General features: G+C 44.8%; 1 protein-coding gene across 8 annotated transcripts in view; it reads right to left on the bottom strand.

Annotated features, from left to right (window-relative positions):
• MICU1 (mitochondrial calcium uptake 1) overlaps positions 1-19076 on the bottom strand; it is an 88869-nt gene that overhangs the window by 11506 nt on the left and 58287 nt on the right. For 7 of the 8 annotated variants that reach the window (XM_039706690.1, XM_039706696.1, XM_039706695.1 and 4 more), the window contains 2 exons: positions 16729-16926; positions 1592-1729 (listed from right to left, as the gene is read on the bottom strand). In XM_039706690.1, coding sequence (XP_039562624.1) covers positions 1592-1729; positions 16729-16926 — 336 coding nt within the window. The remainder of the gene's footprint in view (positions 1-1591; positions 1730-16728; positions 16927-19076) is intronic. The other variant, XM_039706697.1, reaches the window with a different exon arrangement.

Below are 19076 nucleotides of genomic sequence, written 5' to 3'. Positions count from 1 at the left end.
AATGCTAGACAAAACAGAGTGTGAAAGCTCTGCTGAATAGACAAAATTCAACCATCCAGGGCAAGATGGGATTTTTCCTCAAGAAAAAAAAAAAAAAAGAAAGCAGATTAGCAGTAAATAGAAGAAAACTTATCATTCTCAAAAGCAGGAATGCAGAATAACAGCCTTGGAAAACAGCTAAAAATGAGATTAAACTCAGAGTTTTGCTGTCTGGGAGGCTGCCAGGGCTGACTTGTGCAGTCAAGGTAATTGCATCAGACAAAGAAAAGAAGGTTTGGCAGATTCCATAAGAAAGCTCTCTCAAAAGAGCTGCACTTCCAAGGGAAAGCCTTGCTGGGTGAGCCTGGGACAGTTTCTGGGCATTTCACCCTTACCAGTGTAAGGAATCATGAATTTTTCACCTATTCTATTCCTTACAAATATAAATTTTTTTTGTCCTATTGCCCATTTTCTCTCCTTGAAAGTCTTTGGAATAAAGGAAGATAAAGATTTGCTCTGAGTCTGGGTGGCTGTAAATAGAAAGACAATCTGGCTGATTTGGGGATGAGAAATAAGGTAAGAACAAGAAGTTCTTGCTCTGGCACAGATGTCAGGGTCTTGGCTTACACATGAAAGGAAGAAAACATCTGCTGTAGGAAACCTTCCAAAATAAATTCCTTTTCCTCTTTCCTCACACAGCCAGCTACTGTTCAGTAGTATCTATATACACACACACACATATATATAAACCCAAAAATCACAGCAAAAGAATCAACAATTTGCAAACTTCAAAACCAGAGCTGATATTTTTCTATTAGACACACATTGCATTTAAGCACTTTTTCCTGCAGAAATCAAATTATTCCTGTTAATGTAGGAATCCCATTCAGGAACAAAAAAAGCTGCAGACCCTGGTCAGAACTTGTGTTTTATAATACACTTGGCACCTAAACCAGTTAAGAAATAAACTCTGGTTCTGATGTCAGAAGAAAGCAGCTCTAAAACAGCCAGCCAAAGACTTTCCATCCATTCTCACTTTGATGAATTGCTCGTTTATATCCCAGTTAAGAAAAGAACATTCTGGCTTAATAAAAGAACATCCATTATAGGGGCAGATGTAAAATTCTAATGCTCAGTAATTTCTCAGCCCATACTTGCCTTACCTGATAAAGCACATCTTATGGTATGGGTATCTTAATTCCAAGGACTCTCACTGAATTAATGAGTGTAGGGTTTGCAAACTTACTCCTCTCTAAATTGTGAGTAATTTTTCCCAGAAGTTAATAACTAAATAATAAACTGCCTGGTCACAGCAGCTAATGAATCCAAGGTCGAGCCAGGAACTGGGAGCATGGCTTCAGTGTTTGTTCTGGCTCCAGAGCCAGGGTGCCATTCAGCAAATTGAATTTTTAAAATTACAGCATCTATTTTCATAAGGAACAAACCTACAGCCTGCACTGGACACCAACCACTGCACTCCCAGCTCTTCCCTCTCTCCTCCATGGCTCAACACGGAGCGGATGCTTTTCCGAAGAAGGATTGCTTAACTCATTTCTCAGCTCAGCCTGGGGCTGGGCGAAATTTCCCCAAATATTCCATGAATGCCACTGACCTCTCCATCCTGGAAGTGCTTCTTGAGCTGTTTGAGCATGACAGTGAGCTTCTTGGACTGCACCCCGCTGTAAGCCAGCAGCATGCTCCCGAACTGCCGCTCCGTGATCCGCCCGTCCACCGGGTCGTGCCGCTCGAACTGCGAGGGAAGGGAACAGGGACATGAAAACAGGAGCAGCACAGAGCTCCACCCGAGCTGTGAAGCACGAAAAAGGCACCATAAAGAATCAGCATTGCAGGAAACATAGGTGAAGGAGAAGTGCTGATGGGTTCCAGGATCTGCTTTGCCCAGGATTGCCTCTCCACGCTGGCCCTATGTGCAATTCCTTGGACAGCTCTTGGGAGAAGCCTCTGTTGGAGTCCTGCATGCTGACAATTTTAGACTTTCTGTACTAAGAGACTCTAACACTGCATTTCACAGAATTCACAGAATCACTGGGTTGGAAGAGACCTCCAAGATTGAGTCCAACCCAGCCCAAACACCTCAACTAAACCCTGGCACCCAGTGCCACATCCAGTCTGTTTTAAACACATCCAGGGATGGTGACTGCACCCTTCCCTGGGCAGCCATTCCAGAACTTTATCAGTCTTTCTGTAAAAAATCTTTTCCTAATATCCAATCAATATTTCCCTTGGCACAGCTTGAGACTGTGTTCCCTGGTTCTGTCAGTGCTGCCTGGAGAGGAACCCAACCCCAGCTGAGCACAGCCACCTTTCAGGTGAATTTTCATTTGACCTGAGGCTGTAGGGAAAGCTCCCAAAATTGACTGAGAGCACTAAGATTACAAGTGTGTAGTTTAATTAGAAATGTGTAATATCACAGAGATATTAGAAAACTTAAGAGTTGAAAATTTAACTATATATATGAGACAAAATAAAAGTTTTAAGACAGTAGCTAGTTGTTCTTCACCTTCTTCATAAGTAATATTTTAAAATTAAACAAAAAAGTCAGCACTGTGGACTTCAAGTCATTAAATTAGAAGTAAAAATAATTTAATTGTAATTTCTTAATTGAATCGTTTAACCTTAAAAAACATAATTTAAAAAATAGTCAAACATTTTATAACTTATTAATAAAGTACTGTAACACCCAACTAATATAAATAATTAACATCTAAATCTAAATACAAAATACATTCTCAAGCACTCAATCCCAACCTTAACAAAAGTAAAAAAAACCCCAAACCCACCAAAAAACAACATTTAATGGTGCCCCAGTGTGAGGACACCTGTTGAGGTCAGGACCTCCCTGAAGAAATAGAGAAGGTGCAGCTGTGAGCTGGAAAGAAAAAATCCCCAGGGAAAAGCAAGAAGAAAAAAGGAAGAGAAAAGGAACTCCGAAATCCCTCCCTCCCAGTTTTATCTCACAGGACTGGGCTAATGAGTGGCTGCTCTAAACAGGGACAGTGGTTAATAAACCAAAGAGAAGTCTTGCAAAGGTCTAATTTCACTCTTCTCTGCTCCAAGGCCAGTGTCCCAGCAAGGGAAGGTTCATGGATGTCTCCAAACTTCACCTTCCCCAAGTTCTCCTCATCCTCAGACCCTTCCAGACCCTGACTCTTACAAATGCTGCTGTGAGGCATCTGCAGAACTTCCAAAAAGCCCTTGGGCAGAGAAGGTTTTCTCCACTCATCCCTCTCTCCTGTAATTTGTCTCCTGGCTCCCACTGCAGGGGAGGAGGGAAGAGCCATTCCCCAGCTTGGGAAGGGGCTGGGGGGGAGCACCAGCTCTTTGCCCACTGAAAAATGGGGATTTCATCCTTTCCTTTCCCCCTCCTCTGTGAATCCACAAGCATCAACATCAGACTTCATGCAGCTTTGCAGATCTCAGCACTTGAGATTCCTTATTTGGGATAGATTCTATCCCTCCAAATGTACCAGGAAGCACAAGAGCAACACTCCAGCTGATCACAAGCCAGAAGATGACATTTAACAACAAAATTAATTTTTAAGCTCATGGGGAACAACTTGGTACCAATGAGTGCCATTCTGCTGCCTGCTGAGTTGCCCATTCCAGCCTCAGCTGCTCTTCAGTGCTAATGAATTTTTAATTGTTACCCTATCAACCAGATTTTGGCTGCTTTTCCCAGTGGGAAACCAAGGGATTCCTGATAAGTGGAGCACCAAGGCTGGAGGGATTTGTATGGGTGACTCTGGCAGGAGGCAGATCCCAGATGAAGAAATTCTGCTCCTCAGCCCCCTTGTGCTTTCACCTGAATGGCCCACACAGTTTTGGGGGGAAAAGGATGATTTTTACTGTCGTATGATACAGGCTTTGGGGATCACTCATGGTGCAAAATGTGGGCCTCTCACAATCTCCTGTGCTGGGGAAAGGAGAGGGCAAACTCATTTGTTGGAAATGTTCTGCATTAAAAAGCAGAAGTAGTAGTTTCTGCCATGCCTGAAGAATGCAAAGAACATGCCCCTGGGACACAAAAACTTGCCATTAGTGCAGCTTCAAAAGCAGCACTGCTGCTTTCTTCTGCTGTAATATTCCTAATTTCATCCCCAAAGACACAAATCAGCATTTTTCTACCAACAGCCTTAAAATACCTCGAGTTTTAGCAGAGCTTTAGGTAGCATCTTTAATTAAAGGCTAGGAAATGGGTCCAAATATCTCAGATCAACCTCCTGAGTGGTGACTATGCTTAGAAAATCTCAAGTTGGTGTCTAAAAGCCCATCAGCTCCCTCTCCCCCTGCCCTGCATTCAGGATCAAGCATTGGGCAGCTCCATGGGATAACACAAGCAAGCACAGCTCCCTGCAGAGGGGGAAGTAAAGAACCAGCTAACTGCAGGTTTTTTGGAACTAAACTTTCAGATTGTGGTCAGTTTTGCACTACCAGATGCAAAAAGACCAGGAAGGAAAAATTTAATTTAAATTTTACAAAATTTAAATTTAAATTTTAAATTGAAATACTTTTCTTCTTCATTTTTTCTACTGATACATGACACAACAGTTCAGAAGAAATAAAAAAAAAAGCCTGGAAACGATGGAATTTATGCTGCTTATTATTTATCTCATTTTAAAATGAATATTTCTAACATTAAACCAGAACACTGAGATGCCCACTGTCACGTACAGTGGTGCTCATTGCAAAGGTCAGCCCAGAAAGGGCTGGGAAGTGAGAGCTGGTCCACATCCAGTTGCCAAATTCCAATAGAACCAGCAGTGAACTGAACAAAAGCAGCAGCATCAGAGTAAGGGATAAAGAAAGTTCAAATCTTGCCTCCAAGCTGCTGTCAGATGCCTTTAAATTAATTACAGAAGGGATAAGCAGGCCATGCCATTTAAAGAGAAATTTCTGGGAGAGAATTCTGTTTATTTTTTTCTGGTATGTCAGAGATTTGTGTTGATCCACAAAGAAACTGGGCTCCAAAGGATTTGTGAGTGGGAACTCACTGATTCCTGATGAAAGAAAACCCTCAGCCACCCCCTTTCCTGGGAGCAGAGGTACATCCATGCTCCTGTACCCTCTGGAATGTCTTCTAGCCAAACACAACTCACCACCTGGAAATGAAGGAGGGTGCAAAGCCTACAGGGATTTTTCTTTCAGTACTCATACACAGCCTACAAACAGTGCTAAGTGTTAAAATCGTCTGAGTATTTAAAAAAAGCAGGAAAAAGAGTGCCCATTCCCAGATAACCACAACTATCTGCCTCCATGCACATGATGACACTGTGCAGGTTATTTTTCTGTTCTCTGGGGAAGAAATAACCCCACACCCTACAAGGAGGGGATGCAGGGCACAGCACACTGGGGTTTATTACAGATAACAACTCCTCTGACAGCCTTTTGACCTTTCATGGGTTTTAAAGAAGGAAAAGCAGGGCCAAAGCAGTGCTCACCTGGCATTATCCAGAGGGGAATGGAGCAGCTCCTGCTCCCACCCTCCCACCAGGACAAACAGAGGACGGGGAGGTCTTTCCCATCCCAAAATCACACCCACAATCGGCCAGTGAGTCCAACACCTCCGGAGCAGCTTCCACCGGCAGCCACTTGGTGCCAGCAGTGGATTCTGCATCTGCACCAGGCAAGGAGAAGGGCATAGAATGCTGGCCAGGGCTCTTCCTGCAGGCCAGGACACCTGAGGTGCTGAAGAAATAAGCTTGAAATATAAAAAGGCTTTTTGCGTTTTGAAATTCATGCAGAACCAACGTGATGTGAAAGGAAATCTGGGGTGTTTATGGAACAGCTCAGCAGGAACTGTAGGGACAGGACAGGAGGGAATGGCTTCAAACTAAAAGAGCAGAGGTTTAGATGGGATATTGGAAGGAATTGTTCCCTGTGAGGGTGGGCAGGCCCTGGCACAGGGTGCCCAGAGAAGCTGGGGCTGCCCCTGGATCCCTGGCAGTGCCCAAGGCCAGGCTGGACGGGATTGGAGCTGGAGCCACCTGGATGGTGGAAGGTGTTCCTGCCAGGGCAGAGGGGTGGAATGAGATGAACTTTAAGATCCCTTCCAAGCCAGGCCATTCTGGAATCCTATGGGAGGGGAAGAAAGCAGCAGAAATGGGGTGCAGCCTTTGACTCCACCAGCTTTGCTGGCCCAGCCCCAGTAGCCAGTCCAAATACACAGCAGGATATTCCCTGACTTTTTTTTATTGTCATTTAAAAGATTACCTATAACCTTACACACATGTGAAATAGTCCCAAACTCCCCCCCAAAACCTGACAGGATGAGCACATTCCTGCTCCTCTACAAGATGAAATTCCCAGATTTGTTCAAATAACCCCACTCTCCTTACTTCTGAGAGAAAAGCTTTCTCACATGAGGAGAGCAGAGGACAAACAAGCAATTTCCCGTGCTTCTACATCTCCTTAATTGCACAACTTTATGGAAAGGCAATACAAGGAGCCACCATAAAACAACAGACCCATAATATCTATTCTTCCTTGCTTCATTGTTTTTTTCCTCCACTAACTCAATCCATTTTCCCCTGCAGGAAATCAAATCCCAGACTGAGGAGCATCCAGCCCAAAGCAATTCAGAGACACCACCACGAGAAACATCCTGGTGGAAAAATAAAACCTGCTGGAAGTTCCTAAATGCAGACATTGGTTTCCTTCCATCTCTCCTTCTGGCAGCAAGGCTCACCAGTGGGAAATGGAGCAGCTCCCATGGCCTCAGAAAAAGGCCATGTTTGGGTACCACACACTTCTCAGGGGAAGGTTTCTCTTCCCAGCTGACTCTCCTTCTTCCTCAATAAATCTGTCATAATCAATAGTGTTAATAGGGGAACATTCTACCTACAACTCCAGTGCTAAAATGTGTGGGACATGGATTTGTAGAGAATTTTCAGGTTTGACAGAAGGTTTACATAGTATGTATTCTTTGAGATAAGAAATGTTGACTTAGAAATGGCATGGAATAGGACAGGCATTGCTGAGAGAGAAATGGAATTAGAAACAAGTTTTAAAGGATGGTTTTGTAAACAAGATTAGATACTTTGGAGAAATAGAACTGTGGAAGTTCTGTTTCTGTGAACTGTTCAGAACTGTGAAACTACTGTATTGTAGTAGGACTTCTGAGGGGTAATTTTAGATTATTGATTTTAAGGTATTTATGGCATGGTGTGGTAAAAGTTGACAGGTTAAGAAATGTTTATGATGCATTGTAATTAGAAAATAGTTGGCTTTTAATTGTGATGGTGTGAATCATAACACCTGTATTGTTTTACTCTTCACACGAGACTGAAAATGGAATAAAAGTTTCAAAAACATTTATTGGTTGTTTTATTTCTGAGTTCTCAGTTGCCCCACCTCTGTGTCAGAAAAAGGCATAAGCCAACAAATATCCTGTCTAACCAGAGAATGGGAGTTTAGCAAACTGCTTCCAAGAGGAGGAGCAGTGTTTTGTGATTGCTGCCACCAGACCCAGTGGGGCCCTGCTCTGCAGCTGGGGAGGGGACACCAAAGCCTCAGAGGGGGCTCAGCAGCACCAGACAACCACGAGTGCTGGTTGGCAAAACCTCCCATGGAAAAGTGGGATAAATTGATTATGCCCCTCCTTCCTAAGCTGGCATTTTTGGGCTGGACACACACTGGTGGCTTGTGTCTCCTGCTTTGTTTGCTGAAAAAGAAAATGGCTAAAACAACCTCCAGGGCCCTGCACTTGGCAGGGGCACAGACAGCATTTGGGATCCACCAAATCCCATCGGTGCAGGAGGGAAACACCCAGCTGTAACTCGAGCCAGCACCATGAAAACACAGCTCAGACTTTTCCTAAAGCAATGCCAAAAGGATATACTTCCTCTCCTCTTCAAACACTCACATTAGCTAAATATCCAGCTGTATTTTAGGAGGCTCCTAAATTTCTAGGAAGGTTTCCCCTAAGAACCAATCAAACAGATGATGTATTCCCTACAAGCTCAAAGCAAGGCTCTTAAATAAATAAATGTATGTGTGCCACATTCCTAATTGAGACAGCAAAGAGAAATACATCTTCAAGGACATTTGGATGGGGAGAGAAGTGTTGAGAGATGATCTTTGAGCTTCTTTCTGCAGGTTAAAAAAACCTACATCCACGGGAGAAATCTTGCTAATATTAATTCTATCAGGTTTAGGGGTAGTGGAAAAAGGTGACCTGTTCCCAGAGCTGCTCTGTGCATAATAAGGAATCAAAAGGGTCTGGGAAATAATGATCTGTAGGGTAATATTCAGATTCATAATATATGACCCTTTAAAGTGGTATTTGCTCAAAGCTTTATTTGACAGGCTGTAATACATTATTTATCTGCAAACTACTGCAGCACTGGCTCTGTTTACTGTTCTGGAGAAGGAGGCTGCCAGGATCTCTCGTCAAGTTGCATATACAACTATGACAGGAAGAAAAAGAAAGGGGAAAACACCATATATCTCCCTAAATCCCAGCAACCTCGGCCATCCAAAAAAATTTAATGTATTTGTGAGTAAGCTGAAGTGTTTGCACAGGCACTGAATTACTGCCAGAATAAAAGAAAGGGAAAAGTTCCTAAAGGCTTTTTGTTTGGGAAGATTGAAGATTTAAAATACTCATTTTTTGGAGGGGGATAATTATGCTGAAAGGTTTCTTTTGTGGACATGGATCTAAAGCACTGGGTTTTGCAAGATGAATCTCAGCCTGCTCTGGACACAGCCTCCAAAGAGCCTCTGGGTGTAATTACTGCATTGTTTGGTAAAACCCACCCAAAGAACAACTCTAAAGATGTTTAGAGCTGCCAAAGCAGGAGGAATGAAAATGGGCAGGAGGAAATGCCAAACCCAGCCTGGACCATCATTTCTTTTTTACCTTAAAAAATAATAAAGAAATGGGAGCTATTTTCACATGAGAAAAATCCAATCTTCCAAATGTTCACACTTTCCCCCCTCTGCCTAAGTGAATGTGTAGCAGCCAGGTTAAAAACATCCATTTGTCAGCAGCAGTGCAATCCCAGCAGACCTGATGCTGGAGAGAAGCTTTGGAGATTTCATTGACCTTGGCAAGCCACTGCTGCCTGCAAGGGGGAAAAATTCATTCCCATCACCAGCCACTTGTTCCGCTTTAATGAGCAATTAAAAAAAGGTTATGTAAAGATGGCTGCACCTGAACTTCAGCCCCATGAATGAAAATATCTTCCTGCAGGCTCTGAGCAGATCAGTGTTTTGACATTCTGTGCAGTGAGGGAATGACAGGAAGGAAACCTGAAGAAAAGGAATCAGTAATGCTAAGGAGAAAGGACACGTCTGATAAATGAAAGGCATGCAGAGGGGGAAGAGCTGAGCAATCTCCTCCCGTGCCTGCTCTCCAGACCTGGCACTGTTACTGCCACCCCTGCCCTTGACAATGCTCCTGGTACCATGGAACACAGCAGTTTTTCTGTCCTGCATGCTCCCTGAATAACAGGAAAGTTCAGAACCAGAACAAACTCCCAGCCCTCCCGCAGGAAAACACACAGGACAGCGGAGCTGCAAGAACCCGAGTGAAGCCATTACTCTGAAAAATCCCAATATCTAAGTCTCCATGGAACTGCTGTACACAGTTTTATTAAGAAATACAGCTCCCTCACTGCCTGTTAAGCGTTCACATTGTTTTCTGCTTGACCTTGGTGTTCAATTCTCCAAGAAGTACAAGTTTGCAGGAGTTTGATTCAGCCTAGCAGGGAAAAGGGTCCTGCTTCCACATTCTTCCTACATCAGCAGAAGCAAAGCCAGGGCTGAAGCACAGCCAGCAACGTGTGGAGCTGCAGAACAGCTCTGAATTCAGAGCCTGAAAGGGGAGAAGGAACAAGAGGACTGAGGTGTTTGCTCATCCAGCAGAAGGAGAAGGCAAAATCAGGTACCTGCTACAAGAACACGCTCACACGGACATCCCCAAGCTCCTTTGCTCTCCCTGGCTGTTGGCTCACTTGGTTGTGCACACATAACCAAGAGCATCTGTGCTGAATAGCTTATATTTCCTAATTCATGGACTCTGATACAAACCTCCACACACTCCTGTGGCAAGGTAATGAATCCAAAGAGCACTCCTGGGGTTTTATTTGCAGGGGTCCCACGCAAGGCTCTGCTGCACTGCGGGAGCTCAGCAGTGGATTTACACACCCTTCACAAACCAGAGGAGCCTGTTGGTACAGAGCAAAGCCTTCCACTGCTGCTAATGATGCAATAAATAGAAATTCCAATAAAACCCTCCACAGCTTCCCCTGCAGAGCCACTGCATCAACCATGCTGAAGTCACCTGGTTCTAACACAAGCAAGGCAGTTCTCTCCCCAGGAGCTTGCCCCAAGAAGCATCCATCCCAAACAAGAGGATGCCACAGCTGCTCCTTTGTGTTCCAGCCTGTCCCAGCCATGCTCACAAGCAGCTGCAGCACATGTGCTGCCACACCATGCCAGCCTCACTGGCACACTCCTGGACCACTGGATGTTTTGGTGACCAGTGACAGGATCCAAGGGAACAGCCTGAAGTTGTGGCAGGAGAAGTTTAGGCTGGATATTTGAAAAAGATTCTTCCCCCAAAGGGTGGTCAGGCATTGAACAGACTCCCAAGGAGTGGGCATTGCCTCAAGGCTGCCAGAGCTCCAGGAGTGTTTGGATAATGTTCTCAGGCACAGGGTGGGATTGCTGGGGTGTCCTGGGCAGGACCAGGAGCTGGACTCCATGATCCTTGTGGGGCCCTTCCAGCTCAGGACATTCTGTGATTTTATGGCTGGGTTTGATTTCTCTGGCACAAGTTTCCTCACTTGGACTAGGGAGGAATCAGGAACAGCATTTATGGCATCTCCTGACTGAGGCACAAAGATCAGTTTTTGGCAACTCCCCCGTGACAGTGAAACCCCACCCAGCAGCATTCCCCTGCTTCATGGAAAAAGGGACTGGAATTCAACCTGCCTTGGATTTCAACTAAACTTTCCCTGGTGCACACTTAGGCATTTCATTACCTGCTCTGCTGTTCCTGATTGATGAAAATGACTTGCCTCAGACTCCTTTATGGTGACTCCTCGTGTTTACTGAGACAGTTATATCTCCCTTCTGTCCTTCCTTTAAGCTGCACATGCCATGGCCTCATAACTTATCCCTATCCTCAGATTATTTTTTTTTTCCATACTGATGTTCCACTCTGAATTCTCCCCAAGTCTCTGGCTGACACTGGACAAGAACTGAATGCCAGCTTTTCCCCAAACCTGAGAATGTGCAGCCAACCTGAAAGCTTCACATGACCCTTTCCACTCACATGCCAAGACAAAAGCAGGCTGCCAGCTCTGAATGCTGTCAAAACCAGGATGAGCTGTCCCAATCACTTCCACTGCCTGCCTAGAAACACATCTGTGTATGCTGGACTGGGCCTCCTTAACTACAGAGCTCCCTGATGTGAAACTATTCATACTGGTTGGATGATCCCACTTTTAACTGGACATGTCACAAAATTCTGTCACCCACCACACTTTCATGGCTATCCATCAAAGGCAGGGACATCAGCCTCACTTCTGTTCCCTCAACTCCTACCATGGAAATGCAGAAGAAGGAATATGTAGATCTGCAGGGTCTCCTGGTCACTCCCCTCTCCCTAGCACTAAATCCATCATGGCTTTGTCCATCTCTGACTTTAGTAAACATTTCTGGAGGACACAGCCTCCATATCCAGATCCTCTTTTCCTCCAGAGCTGTTTAAAGGTTATTAGTTATCAACATACCTTTTATCTAGCCAGGGCCTGACAACAGTGACAGAGACACATGGCTCATCCTCTGGGATAAACAAGGGGCACACTTCAGGCTTTCTGCATTTAGCCATCAGCCCATCCTCCTCTCCTTCCCCTGCAGCCAGCTCAGGAAATCACTAACAAAGAGCACAAACAACTTTTGTACCTGTCATTAATTGCCCTACTGAAGAGGCAATTCCACTAGTGCTGGCTTGGCTTTTCAGATGTAAGGATCACATGAAGGAAGAGAAAGCAAATCTGGAGCTAAAGCAGGAGTTTTAGATATCCAGGATATAGCTACAGAACTGACAAAACTGTGTAAGTACACAAAATCCATTACAGGATTGCTGAAAAGGCAGAATTCATAAGGAAAAGGGGAAAACATGACATTCCCCATCATTGTTCCCATAGGGGCTGGGTCAGTGGTGGGGCTGAAGTGAGAGGATCAGGAGGTAAAGGAATGACTTTGAGAGACAACACAGCTGATCATGACAGAGACAGTCATAAAGGTGACTTAAAACCAAACAAAAATGTCTTGTGTAAGTTCAACAGCAAACTGACCTCTAAAAAGTCTGAGCTTTGGGCCCTTCCTTACAAAGCTCAGCCAATCTGACACTGTCAGACTTCATTTTTCAGGCTACTCAAAACGATTTACTTAAGTTGCTCATTTTCCCCCTAAATGACTGCAGCAGAAACAAAGATATGTGACTCATTACTGCAAGCTTTGGTACTGTTAACAAATCACTGAAAAGCTGTATTGCTCTGCCAGCCTATATAAAAACCAAGGCAGAATCCCAAAAAATCTTGAGTAAATTGGTAACAACAGAGCAGTTTTTAATACCTGCTACAGGATTACTTGGACACTAACTGTTCCAACACTGGGACTAAGAAAGGCACTTACAGATTTAAGTTATTACCACAAAACCCAACTGAGGAGCATCAGAAATGCCTTCTGAAACCAGAGTATTTGTTAAGACAGACCTGAGATCCCAAAGGATTTAGGACTTTCTAATGAGGTGTGTGCAGATGGAAGAGCATCCAGCACCCCTTCTTCACAAAAACCAAACCAGGCAGTAACTGTATTGGCACTGGCCACAAAAACAGGAGTTTCCAGGACAAAGAGGTTATTCCCACATCACCTGTCACAGAACAGACACAGAAAATAATTTTCCAGATCACAGCAGTAATATCTTGTTCTTTTGCCATATTCTTACACAATCCCATTTTACTTTGTTTGGAAAAACTTTTCCTTGGGAGAGACATTGGGGCATCCTTAACCCCTGGGTAAGAGGAAAAATATGGAGATTAAATCAGTGCTATCAGCAGGTTTTGGGGTGCCTTGCAGGAGTGACAAAGACATGGAGAACAAAGGGCTCACACATCTCTTCTACATGCACTTCCAGAATCCTCAAAAAAATTAGTTTGGAAGAGCTCCACAGGCTGGCTGGGACTCCTTTTGGTCCACCAAGGACACAGGGATATCTGGGACAGCACAAAGAAGCAGAAATAGCATAAACAATGATGTCTATTCATCATTCCAGACTCACAGAGATCTTCCACTCAAAAACCAGAACAAGAGCCCAACACCACCTGTCCCGAGGGGACATGTGAGAGCTGCAGAGCCTGTCCAGACAAACTTGTCACTGTTTGTCAAAGCAACCACAAGAAAAAAGGACTTCTGGCTGTAGGACCTTGCCAGGAGCCCCATTTGCTGGGCTGGTTCCTGTGGCTCAGCCTTAGCTAAGCAGGGCCACCCCATAACCCAAAAACCTGACCACAGCTTTCTCCAAGCAGCCAAACCCCAAAAGGTTGAAATAACACACTGAAACTAGTGGGATCATCCAACCACTGACTTTTTCCCCCTCTATTACCTCTGGCTGTGGTTACTTTCCTCATCCTTCCCTTCCTGCAGCTGAGTTGACTGCTGAGTCTTCATAAAATGATGGAAAACATACTTGTATTAAAAAAGAAATAAAAGCAGAAGAGAAGAAGAAAACACCAGGCCACGGTTACTTAAACCTGCTATCAACACTTCAGCCATAGGAACATTGAAATGTTCAGGGCTTTGTCTGAGTTAATTCCTCTGTGAGAGCTTCTGCTGAATCTTAGCAAGAAATATGTATGGATATTTTGATTCAAAAAAGAAAAGAACCAAAATCAGTAAGAGGAAAGATAAAGTGGGTTCAGATGGTCAGAAACTATTGTTCCACCTTCAGTCAGCAGAAAACAGCTCAAGTGTAAGAACTGCAGAAATGCCTGGATCCTGAGCTGAAGGGAAAAAGCTTTAAAAAAAGTTTTCTTAAAGCAGCTTTCTTTCAGATGAGACAAAGCCAGCATCCCAGCTGGAGATCAGAGGCTCTGGGTCACTCAGGGGCTGCACCAGCCCCAGGAGATACTTCAGCCCTGCATTTCCCCAAGGGCTTCTCCAGAGCTCTGAATATGAACAAAAACTGGGTTTCAAGGGCTTTGTCTGAGTTAATTCCTCTGTGAGAGCTTCTGCTGAATCTTAGCAAGAAATATGCATGGATATTTTGATTCAAAAAAGAAAAGAACCAAAATCAGTAAGAGGAAAGATAAAGTGGGTTCAGATGGTCAGAAACTATTGTTCCACCTTCAGTCAGCAGAAAATAGCTCAAGTGTAAGAACTGCAGAAATGCCTGGATCCTGAGCTGAAGGGAAAAAGCTTTAAAAAAAGTTTTCTTAAAGCAGCTTTCTTTCAGATGAGACAAAGCCAGCATCCCAGCTGGAGAACAGAGGCTCTGGGTCACTCGGGGGTTGCACCAGCCCCAGGAGATTCTTCAGCCCTGCATTTCCCCAAGGACTTCTCCAGAGCTCTGAACATGAACAAAAACTGGGTTTCCAATCAACATCCCAGCTTCAGCCCATGCTCCAGTTTTCCTGAGCCAGCAGAGGATGAGTGGATGAGGGAAGAAGAGTTCAGCCGAGCACCACTTCTCACACTTCCCTGATTTACATGGGTCAGGGCAAACCCTTCTCTTCTCAGGAGAATCTCATCTCTGAATTACTGTGCTTTTCAAGCAGCTGAGGTCATTAGGGCACTCCCTGGGAAAGGAACAACACAAACCCACCAGACTGGTGGGAAAAGCTCCTTAAGTGTGAACAAACACATCAAATGTGAAGCAAGGAGAAAAAATGGGAGATCAAGTCAACAGAGATAAAAGCTGAAGAGGAGAGAAGCCATGTTGCATAATGCTGGGGACAGAAACAGGCCTGTTTTGCCTAAATCAGTGAGAGCTATGAACAGGAAAATCAGGCCTTTAGTAGCATGAACTCAAGGAAAAGTTAAGTTTAGCAGAACAAAACCATCAATACTTCAGTGGAAATGAGTATGAGCCTGGTGCTGGCAGGGAGTCAGTAATTATGCCTTTATGCTATCTGATAACTTACCCAGGCACAAATATCTTTTATTGTCCCCAGTTATAAATAATCTGTTAGAAAAGCAACTAATATTAGCCAGGAAGATGCACAATTGACTGAAATCATCAAAAACTAAACTGTCACAGCAGAAAAAGAACAAGTATCGTGAAACTGAAAAAAAAAAATCCCCATTGCTTCTTAATGAGGGAAGTGGGGACCCGTGGAGGGAGCACAGGGTCAGGAATACTTCAGTGCCCACCCCTGGAGTGAACAGGGCAGGGGAAAACCAGGGCATGGAAAATCTCTGCTTCTCTTGCCTTTACATTCAAGTTACACCTGATGTTTCTTCACCTTAAAAAGTATTTTATTCCTTTCAATTTGCAGAGGCACTGAGGAACTGACCCAGTTCACAAAGAACATTGTCTTCGAGCAGCCAATTCCCCCTGCCAAGGCCACACCACCTGCTTTAATGGCCAGGAAATGAAGGCACTGAACCAGGCAACTGCCTTCACAAAATAACATAATCAGTCCTTGGATCAGTTTCTTACTTGGATTGGTAAATTCCAAATTAAAAAGGGAATAAATTCAGTTTCAAATTGCAATGACTGACTTGATAAGAACTTAATAAAATGCTGATCACACAACCTGAGCATGTGAGCAATAATACACCAGACTGAAGTGACAGAGCTCTGAATACTGTTATCCTAATAAGCTGGGAGACATCTTCTTGTGCACAAATCCTGATTTCCAATGCAAATAAAAGTCTACCTTTGCTCAAGCCAGGTTGAGCCTTGGAGCCTGATGCAGTGATGGGCACCATTTCCAACTGAGTCAGCTCTCCTTGGGAGCTGAGACAGACCAAGAACTCCCCTGTTGCTGTCCTTCTGCTGATTTTATACAAAAGAACCAAATTATGAAGGGTGATGCTCAAATTCAAGTTACGTGACTAGGAGCAGGAGGCTGGGAGCTGCTGTTAAAATTCAGGGTAATGCAAATTAAAAAGGAGACGAAATTCAGAAGAGATGGCCAACGTTTCTCATAAAACATCCAGGAGTGAACAACAGAGGTCACATAATAGAGAGCAGCTATTTAGGAGGATTCAAACAAGCCTTGAACACTTTCCCAGCAGAAACATTCAGAATAATGAAGCAAACAGAAAAGGTGGGGACAAAAGCACAGATGAAGAGTTTGGGGAATGTTATAAATCCTGGTCCTCTAGGGCCCAGCTCACTGATTAGGACTGAGACCAACCTTCCTCAGCAAGGCAGCAACAGGTCATTCACAACCTCTGCTGTTTTTCCCTTAAATCACCTCCATCAGCAGAGCCAAGGCAACAGCCAGGCTTTTAGAGGGACACACGCCCAGGATGTGCCAGCTGCTGCTCCAACTCCACAAGAGCAGCCACCAACAAATGCTGGAGGCGTCCCTTGGGGAGTGCCACAAGCACTGAAATACCCATCAGGAACTGAACAGCTTGGGTGTGCAAGTCACAGCTGCAGAAACTCCCCGTGTACCTTCCCAGGCTCTTGCTCCTGCTGCAGAAGCCCCACCAGAAGCACAATCCGTGCTGCACCGCCCTCCCCTGGACAGAACAAGCAGCCCAAACCTCAAGCTTCAGAATGTCGTGCTGCAGCTTGCGCTGGAAGTCCAGGAAGTGGGAGATGGTGAGCTTTCCCTTCAGGTCAGCCCCGAAGAAGTAGGTGGTGAGGGCGGAGTTGAAGCCGCTTTTGAGGGTGTTGCCGGTGGTGGAGCGGTCCCGGTGGCGCATGCCCATGCTGGTCTGGGAGCGGATGATGCTCTGCACCTGCAGCCACAGGGAGCATGGCACAGTCAAAACACACACTCAGAGCCTCTGTCAGCTTTGTGGGGTACCAGCTGTTGGTTTCTCTGGGTCATGTTCAGACTCAGGTGTTTATTATTTCTTATCAGTAAAATAATCTCCCTTCTGTGAGTTCTAATGTACATTTCATCAGACGGCACAAAATGGCCAACAACCTCTTGGTACAAGGTCTTTTAAGGCTGAACTATCCAATTAAGAACTGACACCTGGATTATTTTCACTTTTAACCCAATAACTGATCCCAAAGAGCCCGCAATGAGGACTTCTCTGCCCCATTACAAAATGCCACCCAAACACAAGAAGAAGAAGCATGAAGAAGAAACCCAGGACAGCACCCTGTGCCCTCCATCTTGCTACCATCCACAACATACCAAAAATCCCAAAAGCTAAATTTCTCACCAAGTGATACACCTACACTACTCTCTAGAATCTATTTCACACTTTTTTGGGTTCTAGCCTACCTTGAAGTCCAGGAAACTTTCTCCATGAGTGAGGGTCAGAGTCAGTGCCCCCCTGGGGGTCAGGGCACCCCAGAGCACACAGAGAAATACTCCTGGTGCCCTGGGTTTCCACAATCCTTCTTTTCCTCCTCAAACAATTCTCAGGAGACACAACAATTCAAAAATCTGGCTGAACTTAAGAGAATCACAGAATGATTCAGGCTGGAAGTGACCTTAAAGACCATCTAACTCCAAAACCCTTCCACGGGCAGGGGCACTTTCCACTAGACCAGCTTGCTCCAAGCCCTGTCCAGCCTGGCCTTGAACACCTCTAAGGATGAGGAGTCCACAACCTCCCTGGCCAGCCTACGTTTTGGCTTTTTTAGTCCATTTCAAAGAAAGAAGAGAATCAAGTGCTTAAAATGAGTTTTAGGAAACAATTCAGCCAGTTTGCAGATTAACATTCTAGTGCTGATCCTACTCCTGGTCAGCAGAGCAGCTTCTTCCCAGCAAAATCCCAGGAGGTGGGGAAGCTGCAGCAATCACAGAATTCACAGAATGATCAGGCTGGAAAAGATCATCAAGTCCAGCCCAGCCCCAACACCTCAACTAAACCCTGGCACCCAGTACCACATCCCAGTTTTGTTTTTTTTTAAACACATCCAAGCCTTATGGGGAAGAAAAAACTCTTCAAATGTCTTAGAACTTCCACTCCTTTACTGCCCATCCTTGTGAGTTCACACCAACCCCAGACAGCTCACAGCACATTTCTTCCCCCTCATGCACAAATCCTGGGGTTTTCAACCCAAGGGCACCCTCTCCTTGCTGCCTGCTGCTCTCTGTCACAGCTGGAAGTTCCTCCATCCCTGGGGCTGTGCCACCCAGCACAAAAGGCTCCCAAAGAACTTCCCTACTCCATAAAAGATCCCAAAAGGTTGACCTTGAAGGATGTGACAGTCTGAAAATCCAAGAGTGTGTTATTTTAAGGGTTTTATGCAAATGTGAGGGGCAGCCAAGCCAAATGCAGCCATGTCCTCTCTCCATCCTCAAGAATCTCACTAAACTACCAAGTGGACCTGAGTGATTCTTGCTGGGATATGAGAAGCCAGGCTTATTCTCTGTGTAGTAACTTACCAACACGGCAGCAAAAGGATTCATATTAAGGACAAGAAGTCTGAAAAAGGAGGGAGGAAAAAAGCCACTTGACAAGCCAGGCTTCCCAAAGCTCCAGCAAACACCATTGCTTTGCCATCAGCCTCTTCCCTCTGCTGACACAAGCTGGAAGGCAGGAAGAAAAGCAGCTGCCAAGAGCTCCAGCTGTCACAAGGATGCCAGAACCTCATTATTGTGGTATTCAGTGTGTTCAACTTTTTCCTAATGAGAGAGTGAGTGCTGGAACAGCCCCAGTAGGATGCTCTAGAGGAAAACTCCACGCTATTGCTGCTGGGTTCACCTTGCTGGAAACCCTGCCTCCCAACCAGAGACTGCTGGCTGCTCTTCCTCTACAAGGAAAACAAGTGGAGGAGAAAATCAAGAGGAAAAAAGTATAGAAAAGATGTTTTGAGGCTTTTTGGTCACTCTGATGTGAGGAAGGATGTGGGATGACCTAATTGTGGCCTTCCAGTGCTTGAAGGGAGCCTGCAAGAAACATGGAGAGAGACTATTTACAAGGGT

Source organism: Passer montanus, unplaced genomic scaffold (genome assembly GCF_014805655.1).
Source record: "Passer montanus isolate IOZ18808 unplaced genomic scaffold, ASM1480565v1 scaffold196, whole genome shotgun sequence".
NCBI lineage: Eukaryota > Metazoa > Chordata > Aves > Passeriformes > Passeridae > Passer > Passer montanus.
The sequence above is the reverse complement of the archived record's forward strand: the minus strand, read 5'-3'. Positions and strand labels throughout refer to the sequence as shown.